Consider the following 14,956-nt stretch of genomic DNA (forward strand, 5'->3'; position numbering starts at 1 on the left):
ATAGTGCATCGTCGTGGTGTTGTCCGTTCTGACGAGCACTTGGGAGTTCTGGATGCGTGGTAAAAAGGCTTGCAGTGCCAGACACACAGCCCTCAGTTCTAGAAGATTTATATGGAGTTGCTTCTCCTGATTTGTCCATTTGCCGCTTATTTGGAGGTCCTGGAGAACAGCCCCCCAGCCTTCCAGGGATGCATCCGTGGTGATCACCAGAGGTGCTGCTGGAAGTAGGAATGGCAGTCCTATAGACAGATTCTTGTGATTTTTCCACCATTCCAGGCCCTTGGACATTTGTGGTGTTATCTGTACTATGTCTTCGAAAGAACCTGTACTCTGTGTCCATTGGTTTGTAAGGGCTTCTTGCAATGGGCGCATCCTGAGTCTGCAGTGCGGAATGAGGAGTATACAAGAAGACATCATTCCTAGGAGTGATTTGTAAGTTCGAACTCTTAGGGACTTCCTTGATGCCACAGCCTTGGCCAGAGATATTATCTTGTTTTTCCTTTCCCTTGAAGGAAATACTTTGGCGCATTCTGTGTTCAAGGTCGCCCCAAGGAAGGTGATGTTCCTTGTTGGGATCATGCAGGATTTCTCCTGATTGAGAGTCAATCCTAGGTGCTGAAAAAGATTGGTACAGGCGTTGGAGGATTCGGTCGCGCCTGCAGCTGAAGGTGCTTTTACCAGCCAGTCGTCGAGGTAGGGGTAGACCTGGTGACCCATTTGACGCCGAAAAGCTGCAACAGGTGAAAGGCACTTGGTGAAAATCCGCGGTGCGGATTTGAGGCCAAACGGTAGGACCTTGAATTGGTAGTGTTGTCCTGCCACCTCGAACCTCAGGAATGTTCTGTGCCCCTTGAGTATCGGGATGTGGTAGTAGGCATCCTGGAGATCCAAAGATGTCATAAAATCTCCCTTTTCCAGTATGCCTAGTATTTCCTGGATCGTAACCATCCTGAACGATTGACTCTTCAGGAAAGAGTTGAGTGCTCTGAGGTCTAATATGGGCCTCCACTTTCTCTCCTTCTTGCGTATAAGAAAGAAGCGGGAATAGAATCCCCTTCCTCTTTGAGACGAGGGAACTCTATCGATCGCTCCTTTCTTCAACATCGCAGATATTTCCTGGAGTAGCAGTCGTAGATGTTTGTGCGGAAGTCTGCGGGGTGGTGTTGCAGGTGGGATGGTGGTGAATTCCAGGGAATGGCCGAATCTTATTAACTGGAGTACCCACCGATCTGTGGTGATAAGATGCCAATTGTTTAGGAAATGGGTCAATTTTCCTCCAATCTTTAATGAGGGATATAGTTGCTGGACTGGCTGGAGTAATTGGTCACTGGCGTCCGCCAGTGCCTCTCCTCTGGTTTTTTCCCTTAAAGTTTGATCTCCCGTAAGAAGTCTGACGACCTTGTTGCTGCTTCTGTTGGTACTGGGATTTATTCTGAAAGGAATGCGAGGACCTATTTTGATAGGATCCCCTGTAGGAGGACTGGCCCCTGTATTTGTTACCTCGAAAGGACTGGTTCCTTGCCTGCAAAGTACCAAGTGCTCTAGCAGTATCAGTGTCTTTTTTGATTGTTTGGAGCGCTTCGTCAATTTTGTCTCCAAAAAGGTGTTTGCCGTCGAAAGGCATATCCAGCACCTTCGTCTGCACCTCTTGCCTGAATGATGTTGCCTTAAGCCATCCCTGACGGCGCAGGACTTCTGCCCCAGCTAGTTGTCGAAAACGCGTCATGGCTGCATCTATGGCACAATCAATGATCTCAGCTGCCGACGTTTGACCCTCCGTAAGCAGTGCCTTGACCTCCTCCTGAACTGAATCTGGCAGTTCCGCCATATATGGAACTATATCTTCCCAAAGCTGGCGGTTATAACGCCCCAGCAGGGCTATGGAGTTGGCCACCTTGACTGTCATGGCCGATGTCGTAGTAAACCTTTTACCGATTGCGTCCAACTTTCTTCCTTCCTTGTCCGGTGGGGCTGACAGAGGAGAGGAAGGGTTGCGAGAATTCTTTTGGGCCGCCTGGGTTACAACCGAATCCGGTTTCGGGTGCCCATTAAAGCAAGCTGCCGCCGTGGTTGGAGCCTTGTATTTTTTATCCAGGCGTGGAACCACCGCCGGTACAGAGGCCGGCGTCATCATCAGTTTCTTTCCCCTCTTCCATTTCCTCAGCCTCCTCATCTGATGATTCTATCACCTGAGGTGGCACTTTCTCATTAGTAGTTGGTCGTGTCTGTCTTGGGGCTGCAGCTGGTGTATTTGTAGCAGGCGTCGGGCCCACTGTCTCAGTCGCCGAAGTTTCCGTGAAACGCTGTTTGTAGTCCTGGATAAGGTATTTAAGGTCATTTACAATTGCCACGGGAAGGCATACCATCGGGGTGACCTCTGTACGAACATGAGCTTGGAAGGAGTGTTCCTCGTAGCTCATCTCATCCTGTTCTTCGTCCGTGCTCTGACATTTCACGTGAAGGTCTGAAATGGAAGTAGCCTGACCCAGGAGCTCTTCTTCGGATTCTTCACTCTGGAGAATCTCAGTAGGCAAATGACTTTGCACCTTACTTGGTGACGTTGTTTCTGGTGTAATCTGCTTCTTGCCAAGTTTGCCAGACACAGGACCTTTTGCCAGAGCCCCTGCTGTCGACCCTGGTGTTGTCGACGGTGGTAGGGCCAAAGACGACGTTCCTATCAGCTTTGATTTCCTCCACGGCTCAGAAATGGCTAATTCCGACGACTATTCACCCGTCGACGGGACCCCCGTCGCCGGCGTGACCTTCGACGACGGTAACTCCGTAGATGATACTTTCTTCGTCGACGATGTCTTCGTCGACGATGCGCTCGTCGACTATTCATTCCTCGTCGACGTCCTCGACCATCCCGTCGACGGTGGACTCTTCGTCGACGACGTCGTCGTCGACGGGGCAATCTTCGTCGTCGACGAGGTCTTGGACGTCGACGACGGTTTCAGCAATATAATAGATGGAATAGGTTTACCAGCTGACGACGGTGGAGTGGTCGTCGTCGATGAGAAAACCGACGACGCTGTCGTCGTCGACACAGTCGTCGTCGCTGTGGAGACGGAAACTGGTGCCACAACTCTTTTTTGCGTCGAGGAGGATGTCGCAAGCTTGCTGGATGACTGCGTAGGCTTCTTAAAAGCCTGAGAGCCCTTTTCAGACACTGAAGATTTAGTCGATCTTGCCTCTGAAGACTTCTTATGTCCCTTCATAGGAGGAGTGTCTGAGGGGCCAGGGGAGTCCACCCTTGGCCTCTTCAGGGAGACTTCTGAGGTCATTGAAAAGCTTCCCTCTGAGGAAACCCCATCATCCCTCTTTTTAAGCCTGTCCAGCCAGATGAGCAGGCGACCTTCCCTGTCCCTCAAGGTCTTGTTAGGGAAAGACCTACATATCTTACAGTCTTTAGGTATGTGGTCAGGATAAAGGCAATATAAGCATAGGTCATGCTTGTCTTCCACATATAGCCTTTTCTTCCCACATGAAGAGCAGGCCCTGAAAAGAGCTTTCTTCTGGGATTCAGACATGCCAGACTTTTGTAGAAATAAATCACTTACTTCAATGATAAGTGGTTTGAAGTAATCCTGTTCGAGATTTTTGAAGAAAGAACTCACTTAAAAGTGAACAAGTTGGTTTTGAAGAGATACTGAGGAGAACTCAGGTTGGAGACTCCCTAGCACAACGTGCGGTAGAAAATCTGAGAGACTGAGGCTCCTGTCAGGAAGGTTCTAGAGGGAGGTGATAGCTGATTGGCTGGCTCTAAGAGTTTGGTCCTTTTTACATAAGGACAAGGATAGGCTACTAAGGTGAGGCCCTTAGGCCTATTTTTCTCTATGTATGTCTATAGGACATTACTTTTCTATGTACCGGAGGCTCCCGTCTCGACGACGGGGAATGATTCAGGCTTGTGAATCTATGAAAGACACCCCTAATACTGGATAAATGACTAGTCCGTGTTTCCTAGTATTACCAACACAGGAACAGTGCTAGTATAGTCTTAGACGTTTCTGTACACATTTTGGGGGTCAGATTCTGCAGATGTCCTTCAGACACACGCTTCTGTTTTTTTCCGTACTAGTGACCAAGGTTTTCTAGAGATATCAGGAAGGTATTCCCACCAGTTAAGAGGCTTTCTCCTCCATGGGATCTTAAAATTGTTTTTTTGGAACGTGACCTCCTTTGATCCCATAAATAGAGCATATTTGGACTTTGAAAGATGGGTACCTCTTAGCCATAACCTCCGCTTGCAGGCTCTGTAATATACAAGTCCTTGCTGACATTAACCTTAAATTGTTCTAAAATATATATATATATTTTTTTTAAATAAAAAAAAACACAAAGTGGTAGCGGGTGGGAAGACACTTTGTCAAAAGGCAGTCAGATCTCAGTAATAATAAAACTACTTTTTCAGGCTCCATCCTCTAAGATTTCCCCACTCTTGATGTTCTAAGTACATCCCTGATAAAACTAGAGTTTAGACAGTTGGTACATCTATGTGTGACGCATGAGCTTGTTACAAAGGAACAGTCCACCTCTAGATCGTGTGTCCTGCATTTTGCCTAATCACCAGATGGGTAACATCCGGGTACGCCCAATGCAGCTGTAATGACTGTGCTAAGAAATGAAATGTTCCCTTTTCAGAAATAAGTAAAGCGTCCACATAGTCACAATTAATTATACAACAAGCTTTCTTACCATTGCCGCCAATGACCTGCAGTTCTGTGTATTTCTCCTTAATATATTTGATCATATTAATCTGGAAAATTGAATTCCCTTGGGAAGAATCCTAGAAGTAAATAAACAAGGTTTGTCAAAACAGTGGTTCAGAAACTTATTTAAAAGTTATTCAACATTTTTTATCCAGGTTTATGTTTCATTTATTGTGGGGGGGTTTTACATGTCAATCTAGAAAAGACACTAATGAATAAAAGAAAAGTTACTTATCTGTGAACCGAGTTCTCCAATACTCAACTTGCGTATGCTGCAATCTTTTATATTCTACGTCTACAGGGCAATGTAGACATATACACACACAATTACCATTTATTCAACCATACACTATGTGAGAAAGTGCCTCTTGACATAGTTAGCCTCCCCTTTTTGCCTGGACATTGATGTGGTTTTGACTGTAGTGCACACGGTCCCTGCCAATCAAATCTTCTGTACCAGTGTTACTTCCCTAAAACCTATTCCCCAATTGGCCCTTCAGGCCCTTGTTTGCCCCCAGTAAAAAGGTACCTGGGTACCAAGGGCATGGGAACTGAAGAGTGTTCTCTAGGCACCCCTTACCTAGGCCATGCATACTGCCACTGCAGCATGCATGGCCTGGTGCAGACAAAATGACAGTCAACATGGCAGTGTGCACTATATCCCAGTTGTGGGCCTATCTACACGACTAGATCTGCCCCTACAATATTGAGGCCTATTCTTTAATATTGTAAGTGCCAGTGAAGCAATAGACAGTACATGGGCTGCAAACGCAACTCAAGTTCCTCAGCACCATGATGGCTTTACTGAACACAGGAGTGTTAGGTACCAAACTACTTCTCACACAACCACACAAATTGTTTTATCCATACGCCGATGATACCCAGCTTCTCTTTACCTGCGGGAAAGGAGAGGAGTTCGACGGAGAGAGTATTCGGGAGTGCCTTGGGGCTGTTTTTGAATGGCTACAGCTGAACAGCCTCAAGTGCAACTCTGATAAATCCGAGATACTCTTCTTTGGTCGTCAATCCGACCCCGATTGGCAGGTATGGTGGCCTGCGGATATGTCGCCTCCGATGCGATCGTCTCAGGTGGCCAAGAATTTGGGGGTCAAAATTGACAACAATTTGACCTTAAGATCCCAGATTCTTGCCCTGACTGGTACCTGTTTTGGACTCCTCAGGATGCTTCGGAAGTTCTTCCCTTTGCTATCCGAGGATCACAGGAGGACTACGGTCAGGCCTTAATTGGCTCAAGATTGGACTACGCCAACGTCCTATATCTTGGCCTGCCGGAGTATCTCCTGCAACTGATTCAGGTGGTCCAGAATGCGGCGGCACGTGCCATTTTTGGCCTGCATAGGCGAGTCAGAGTCTCCGGCCTATTGCAGTCTCTGCATTGGCTGCCTATCCGGAAGCGGATAATTTTTAAAGCCCTGACTCTTGCACACAAGGCCCTTTACGCCTCGGGGGCTAAATACCTTCAAAGGAGGCTTGCCTTCTATCGTCCAACACGATCGCTGAGATCAGAGTCGTTGTTTCGTGTTACTGTTCCTCGTGTGAGGAAGGCCCGGATCTGAGGTCGCTCCTTTAGTTTGCGGGCTCCTCAGCTCTGGAACACTCTGCCTCTGGTATTGAGTAGTACTTCAAACTTGTTGGCCTTTAGGAAGGGCTTGAAAACCTGGCTTTTTGCCTCTTAGACCCCTTTTGCATTTTTCCTGTCTGTTCTTAAAATTTTGTGTTGTGTTTGTCATTCTCAGGTCGTCATTAAAGCGCCGGGACACTCTTTTCGAGTAGCCGCGCGCTATAAAAGACACAAATAACATAACATAACAAGGTTCAGGTTTGGCATCTCATATCCACGCAATGTTTGTGATTTCAAACTCAACCTATGCCCATATGACTCCGAGTCAGTCCAGAGCATCTTACATTTTATGTTTTTTTGTAAACTTTATACAAACCCAAGGCATTCTTTAATACTCCTTTTAACATTTTATTACAAGAACGGAGGCTACATTATGCAATGACTTTTAATTGCAGATCCAAGCCAGTCGCATCACAATATAAAGGTTCCAATAAGAACACTGAGATGAAGTAATAGACAAAACATAGCAACCATCAGCCTCTTTTAAATGCGGCTCCAAGCAGATAAGTAGCTCACTTCATTCTCTCCAATATAAGGTTTTTTAGCTTTAACCTGTTAGATATTTATCCCTGGGGAGGTTTTAACTTAAGGCAAGTTAATCCTTAACATTACCTTGTCTTTGATTAATTCCGATTTGTCCTTCTGTGGCCTTAACCCCACTTTCTACCCTCCATCCTCCCCGGATCTGCAATTTATGGAGATCCTCCCCCCTCCTTTATACCCTCTTATATTCTAGCATTGTCGATTTCGTTTTATCTCTTTTAAGGATATAGTGTTCGATATTGTGCTAGAAGATTACCTTCTCTAGATTTAGGCTGCCCCGTGATTGCGTCGTACCGTTCGTAGAGTTTCACTTTAGTTTGGAGCGCATGTGACACTAGAGTTGTCCCGCAATGCATATATCCTTTCCCCGTCGATGTTTGTTCACGTTCTGACCCACACGGGCCGCGCGCCTGCTGTTCACCGCGGAAGGGCCTGCAGTAAGCCCGATATGCGCGTGTTGTAGTCTGAGGCGCTCACCTGAAACGAAGCACTGCATGCCTGACCCAGCCGCTTACCGCCTTATTACCACGGAGCCTTTTCCCTCACTGGCCATCCTCCGGCAATGCCTTCTCTTCATCCGAAAGCCGAAGGCAGTCTTCATGACGCGCTTTAGAGGAAAGTACCTCGGCGAGTCTCACGCTTCGTGAGTGTCTCGCCTAGGGACTTTCCTCAATCGGCTGACAGTTGATTTTCAGCTGTTTGGAGGCATCTCAGCGTTGCGACTTTGACCTTCAATACAAATAGAGAATTTAAGGGCACCAGGTCTTATGAAACAGGGGTTATAGAGACTTCTATACCTTTATTCCTACGCCCAAATAGCATTTTGCACAACAAAAAAAAAGGGGTATTATTATATAAGTCAAGATGGATAATGCTTCTGACTCAGACGGTAATAATGCTACAATTCCTACCTTTAATAAAGAGGATTATCGATCCATGATCCAAAAAGAAATGAAATCCTGTTTAAGGGAGACCTTTGCTCATTTTGCCCCTTATAAAAGACCTCTTCATTCCCAAGAAGAAGTGTCTGATATGTTTGTCGGACAAAAAATGGGAGCAAAACGTACAAAGAAAAATAACATTTCTACCGAAATGCAGGTGAGCACAGGAGGTCCTAGCACCTCTGATATTGCCGGTGGTCCTAGCATCACAAAATTCTTGGGAGGTCCTTACACCTCAAATAATAGAGATGTCTTCTATGACTCACTTCCTTCGGGTGCCCCTTGCGGCCCAAATACCTTGGATGCCCTTATTGGCTCACTATCTCAAAGTGCTCAATACTACCAGGAGGGCTCCGATGATGACGATGATATGGATCCAGACGAATACGTTCTGGACTTGGATGATGGGGATGTTGGAATTTTTGATGAGGAGGACGAACCCCCCTCTACATCTAAAGATTCTATCCTAAACCCCTTGGGAGAGGAGATGTTTTCCCCCCTTAATCTAAAGCATCCCCGTTCTACACTATGGTCTCCCCAGGAGCATGTATCCAAATTTATTAAAAAGTGGATTCGTGGGGGAGGAGCCAAGCTCGCGAGCGTAATGGTCGCCTTTTAGCTCGGCTCCCGCAGCCCTCCGGCCTGATAGTCTATCCTGTATCGTATCCTGTCCGGTGACGACACATCGTAGAATTGGAGACGGGACACCTCACTTGCACTTACCGTTTGGCCCGGAGGTTTTGACGTGCAGCGGTTCCGAAGTTGTGCCCTCCGCCAGACCGGGGCCTCCGTGGAACCTAGACCGGGACCTAGCCTGTGGGATCCGACGACTGTCGGCCCCGGTCGAGAGAGTGAACCAATGATGAGAGCCGTTGTGCGAACATCCCGGCGATCCTGATCCGGGCCTGCCCTGGTGGCCGCGAGGCTGAAGTGGGTGAGATGCACCAGGGACTGATTCTGTGAGGGGGTCCCCCCCGCCGCTGCTGTGTCCGGCGGCTCTGGACCTCTACGCCCGGACTCTGCTTGTTTGGGGCGCCGGTGCTGGCGTAGGCGGAGACCCGCATTGGGCGGACATCCTTTCTGCACCAAGGCTGCCGTTGCTGGGAGCCCCCCGGAGCTCTGTAAAGTCCTACATTTTGGAATTGTTTGAGAGTCGTGGAGGGTGGCGACTGGGCTGACTTCGCGAAATGGCGGCCAACCATCTGGAACTTGTATCGCCTCGTGGCGGCGGGCTTGGGTTGCCTGATTGCGCGGGGGTCTGGTCTGATGAGCGTGAGCTTACCCTCAGATATCCTGGAAGCTCTGCGATCCCTGCGCGCATTCCTGGGCCCCGATGTCCCCGTGAGCCCGCCACGATCTGCCGCCATTTTGAGCAGCCGTTTCTTCTTGCCTCCCTCTTGTTTCAGAGACTCCATTGCCTCGCCCCCCTCGACTGCTGCAAGTGTTGCCGCCGCTGATCGACGATCATTTGGTGTGCCGTTGACTTTGGGGCTCCCTGCTTTTCGAGGTTCTGACCCCAGGGACTTGGTCATTGTGCCGCGGTCCTGTTCGGCTGGGATGCCCGGGAATATTGGTGGACTGCCGCCTGCGCCTGCACCGATGGCTTCGCATTTGTCTATTGCAGAGAACCCCTCGCTTTCCCGAACGGCGAAACTAATCTCCTGCTCTTCATCACCCGTGCTCCGCTTGCTGATGCTCATAAACTCTCTACTCGGACTTTTGTTCACTTGCGGACCGATTGACCCCCCTTGTCTACATGGCAGTGAAAAATGTTTTCGATTGTGTGCTGGTCTTGTATTGAGTAGCTCACTTTACATTGTCATGTGGTGGGTGGAATTTGTGGTTCGGAGGGGATGGGGGTGATATGCGCGACTCATGGGGATTCTTGCTGTACGACTTCGTGGCGCGATTGTTTGTACCCATAGCGCGGTGGGAGGTCCTCTCCTCTGTAAGTTTTATGGCGCTTGAGAGGGTGTCGTCCTGGTCTGTTTTTGCTGCAATTGTTGGGTTGGGCGGAGGGCTGCGGCCGACCGTATTGATTTTTGTTCTCATGCTCCTCCCTCCTGTTTTCTCCATTTATGTTTATGTTTCTTTTTGTCTCGTTCTTCTCTCTTTCTTTCTTGCTATATTTCGGGTTCTGGTTTAGGGCGACAGGCACGCTGTCTGAAGGGTAGGCCATAGCCTTCTACAGGGGTGCAGGGTGGGATGGGTGGGTCGGGATCTATTTGTTGTTTGTTTTATGGTTCTATGGCCCTTTTGTATCTCTTCATAGTAATGCCGCGTCTGTTCTTGCATCCCGTCGTATGTTCGGGGTGGGGTATGTGGCGTCGTCGATCCTCCTCCTCTGGGTTGGTTACTTTTCGTCTCAATTGCTGTACCCTCCTTGTTATGGATGCTCCTGTTTTCTCCTGTACTCTCGCCACGGGACGCCTGTTTCGGCGTGGTCTTCTTTATTTTGTTTTTGTGTTTCTTTCCTTTTATCAATTTTCCGCTTTGTCCTCCTCTCCTCCCCCTCTTTTCCCCCTCTTTCCCCTTTTCCTGCCCCCCCCCCTTTTCCTAGAGGTCACTATGACGGGTTAGTTTTGATGTAATGTTTGTCCGATCCCTCTGTCCTGGCTTGGCTGTGGTTTGGGTGGTGGGCATGTAAAGATGATAATGAACACGTGTCGATTATGTCTAAAATGTCCTGTCTCCCGGTGTGTACTGTGTTGCCTCTCCTGTATTGCAGCCCCGTGCCCCCTTAGTGTCGCTGAGGATGGTTTTGGGACTTCGGACGCCTCTATATTGAAAGTGAGCCTATCGTATTCCTTATCCCCATATTATAAAATTAACCTTTTTTTTTTGCTCCTGTTTCTTGGCCGTCTGGTTCCTAGGTGTCTTCCTCCCTTTTTTACGATTGTTTTGCCTCTGCTTTTTGCTGATTGAATCTGTACTGTTTGCCTTGGAACCCTTGACCGCTTTACATATTGATGCCGGCCGATTTGGTTGTAGGCCTAGAATTGTATATCCTTTTGATGCTAATAAAGGTTTAAAAAAAAAAAAAAGTGGATTTGTTTCCCCCTCGAAAGAGGGACAAGAAATATTCTAAGGGCTGAGTGTTCTAGACCCTCAATCGATGAAAAAGCATGTTATGCTCCGAACATGGATCCAGAATTAATTAAATACCTCTTTAGACTTGGGCGCGACCCCAGAAAGGGTCTTGAAAAAGCCTTTAAAGGATGCCAAGATCGCCTACTGGATGTACTTGGTCCACTAAGCAGGATTCTTGACTCCGCCGAGGAGTGTTACCTTAATGGTACCCAACTTGATACAGACCTTATAAGGGGCTGGAGTCAAAGAGCCCTCATTCTTTTAGGTAATGCCAATTCCAGCATTAACGCCGAAAGACGTAGACTCATCCTTTTTAAACTAGACCCTAAACTTACGGATATGGCTGAGAAAGAGCCATCCTCGAACCCAAAAGGCCTGCTCTTTGGTGAAGAGCTTATAAGATCTTTGGGAAAGTACGTCTCAACCTTTACTGCACTTGATAAAGCACAAAAGAATATTAAGAGAGTAGTCAGCAATAATGTTTTTGGAAGGGCCGGGAGAAGGGGCCTTTCTTCCGGCCGGTTTAATCAGAGGCCCTATCAAAGATCACGTCCCTACGGAAGAGGAGGACAGCAAAATAATTATAACAACGGCTTCTACCGTGGAAGAGGGAACAGAGCCAGAGGCACAAGATCACGAGCTTCATTCTCGTCAAATACTCAAAGTAAGTTCCAAGCTTTTACTTTCCCCTTCTACCCCTCCGAAGGTGGGAGGGAGACAAACTTTTTTCAAAAAAGTGGGAAGAAATAACACAAGACCCTTGGGTCCTGTCCACAGTGACAGGCTTTATGATAGATTTCACTCAAATTCCATTTCAAACTTCTCTACCGAGGGATATTCCTATTTCAATAGAAAAAGAGAAGATAGTAGAGGAAGAGATCTACTCTATGCTCGAGAAAGGAGCGATAATAGAAGTTCCTTTAGATTCTCTAACCTTCGTAAGCTCTTTGTTCCTTGTGGAGAAAAAAGGAAAAGGTTGGAGACCGGTTATAAATTTGAAGGACCTCAACAAATTTCTGGTTTACAGGCACTTCAAAATGGAAGGAATACATCTCCTAAGAGACCTTCTTCAAAAAGAAGATTGGTTAGTAAAACTAGATTTGAAGGATGCCTACTTCACTATCCCGATGGCGGAAATACATCAACCTTACCTACAATTTCTCTGGAAAAATCATCTTTATCAGTTCAAGGCTCTCCCCTTCGGGCTTTCCTCCGCCCCTTGGTGCTTTACCAAGGTAATGAGAGCAGTAGCTTCCTTCCTAAGAGAACGAGGAATTCGGCTTATTATTTACCTCAACGACATTTTGATAATGTCTCAAGACCTGACTCAGATTCTTATAGACCTGGAAATAGTCATGAATCTGTTAGAAAGTCTAGGCTTCATTGTCAACAAAGAGAAATCTATTCTAACCCCCTCCAAATCTCTGGAGTTTTTGGGTTTTACTCTAAACACCTCCAAGTGCCTCCTTTTACCTCCTTCAAAAATCTCGAAGATCAAGAAAGAGATTTGTCATGTCTTAAGACAGGAGGACATCCCTTTAAGGGAATTGGCAAGACTTCTAGGTCTCTTATCCTCTTCCATTCAGGCCATCTTCCCAGGCCCTCTGAATTACAGAGCTTTGCAAAGGATAAAAGGAAGGGCGTTGAGATCCGGTCTTTGGTACGAAGACCTAATCACCCTAGATTTAGAAGCCAAAACAGAACTGAATTGGTGGTTAGAAAACCTGGAAGCTTGGAATGGGAAAGCAATTTTCGGTTCGGAACCGGATTTTGTGCTGGAATCAGACGCTTCCCTACATGGTTGGGGTGCTTGTTTCCTAGACCAGAATATCGGTGGTATTTGGTCTCAGGAGGAGTCATCTCACCACATCAATTTCCTAGAACTTACTGCGGGCCTATACGCCCTTATGAATTTCAAGCACTCAATTCAAGGGAGATCGGTTGTTCTGAAAATGGACAATGTTTCAGCAGTGGCCTACATCAATCGGTTGGGAGGTACCAAGTCTGCCGACCTTTCGAACCTAGCAAAGAAACTTTGGATGTTCTGTTTAGAACACGAAATTGCTCTCAGAGCGGAATACGACCCAGGGAAGTCTAACGTTTCTGCCGATTGGAACCGAGACCCGAGACCAAAATAGGATTCTCTCTGGGATGTGAATTTAATTCTAGATCTTTTCACTTCCTGGCCGGATAATTCTTTTTTGAGCAGAAAATTTCTCTTTTAAACTCGCAACTCTTCTTTGCCTTATCTCCTGTCGTAGAGTTTCTGATGTTAAAGCTCTAGAGATCTCTAATAGGTCTTATAATTTATTTGGAGTTAAATTTGAAATCTATAGAAGAACAAAGACCATGTCGGAGTCAATTTTTTATCCTCGTTTCGATCCTTCTCCAAAACTTTGTGTTGTTGAATGTATGAAAGCGTATGATATGACAATGTCTAACCTTCGTCCACTTAATGAGAATCAGCTTCTCATTTCCTTTGTAAAACCTCATAAGGCTATTTCCTCCACCTCGATTGCCAGATGGGTTAAATCTGCTATGTCCCTAGCTGGTATTGATATATCCAAATTTCAAGCTCATTCTGTTAGAGGTGCCATGGCAAGTAAGTCTCTTTGGTCCGGAGGTAAGTTGGATGATATCCTTAAAGCTGCCGACTGGTCTAATGCTAATACCTTTGCAAGACATTATTGTAAACCTATTGAACACCTGTCTAATGTAGTTTTACAGGGCTACCAACATGCATAATGTGGCCTCCGTTCTTGTAATGAAATTGCGATTCTCCTATTAACCCCTTCCACACTCATGACAGTAGCCTCCTCGCACGCTCATGACGAGCCCAGCTCGTCATGAAACAATGGGAATCAACAATTTTCAGCATAGGAGGGGAATATGCTGAGCATCGATGTGGTTAACATGCCTAGAGAATCTAGATTTCATTAAAGACACGGAGGCTCACATTATCCCACCCATCCCGTTCCCTGTTTGGTTGTGGATATAATATTTATATTCCGAGTATCACTTGAATATAATGTATTTTATATTTATATATATATTTATATTTATTTATATTTATATTAAAATGTTCAATTCTTTTTTCAGGATTTGTTTGTTTATGATTACCTTTTTATCTAGGATACAATTTTTATTGTCTCCTTTCTTTCAGGTAATCCTTCTACTTAAACTACTTTGGATGTTTCATCACCAAGAAACCGCCTGGTTGACTTCTTCATTCTCGTTTGTCTTCCACTTTGAATCTTCTGGAAACTACTACATCTTCTTTCTTCGCCTGATTTAAAAGAGGCTGATAGTTGCTATGTTTTGTCTATTACTTCATCTCAGTGTTCTTATTGGAACCTTTATATTGTGATGCGACTGGCTTGGATCTGCAATTAAAAGTCATTGCAAAATGTGAGCCTCCGTGTCTTTAATGAAATCTAGATTCTCTAGGCATGTTAATAGGAGAATCGCAATTCTTAAATATAAGAAAGTGTCAGGCTGCATTATATCACCTTGAGCTTTTAGAAGATGAATTTACCTGTCTAATGATCTACAGGTACATCTCCTCGGCTGTTCTGCTATGGGACATTGTTGGGAAATGATTTTATGATCTCATTTATATCTTGTGCTCCGGTTTGAAGATGTTTCTTTGTGGAATTAATTGCTTATGATATTGATATTTTGATACCTGAAACTGCTACGGTCATGGATTTATTATTAGAGGTCTGTATTTTTCTTTGTAATTTTGTCTGAAATGGTTTTTATGCCGCACTCTTATGGCTGGTATGAAGCTGAATAAAGACTTTTGACTGACACCCACACGGATGCCAATCTGGGATTTAAAGTAACGTACTCAGAGGGCACATCAGAGGTGCCCCCTGAAAACCTACCAACCCTAATGTGGCCACACACTGGCTTTAAGCAAACTGCCACATACAGACATGTTTCTGGGCCTGTCGGTGGAGATGTGCATTATTTCTGGTCCCAGAGAGCAGAGGTGTGTCACCTCCTCCCCCACAATGAGCCCAGTC

At 46.2% G+C, this 14,956-nt stretch overlaps 1 protein-coding gene across 1 annotated transcript in view; it reads right to left on the reverse strand.

The window, feature by feature from the left end:
* IMPDH2 (inosine monophosphate dehydrogenase 2) overlaps positions 1-14,956 on the reverse strand; it is a 336,137-nt gene that overhangs the window by 252,181 nt on the left and 69,000 nt on the right. Inside the window, exon 8 of the mRNA XM_078661802.1 lies at positions 4,699-4,789. Coding sequence (XP_078517928.1) covers positions 4,699-4,789 — 91 coding nt within the window. The remainder of the gene's footprint in view (positions 1-4,698; positions 4,790-14,956) is intronic.

The sequence above is a fragment of the Lissotriton helveticus genome, chromosome 9, assembly GCF_964261635.1.
Source record: "Lissotriton helveticus chromosome 9, aLisHel1.1, whole genome shotgun sequence".
In the NCBI taxonomy this organism is placed as follows: Eukaryota; Metazoa; Chordata; class Amphibia; order Caudata; family Salamandridae; genus Lissotriton; species Lissotriton helveticus.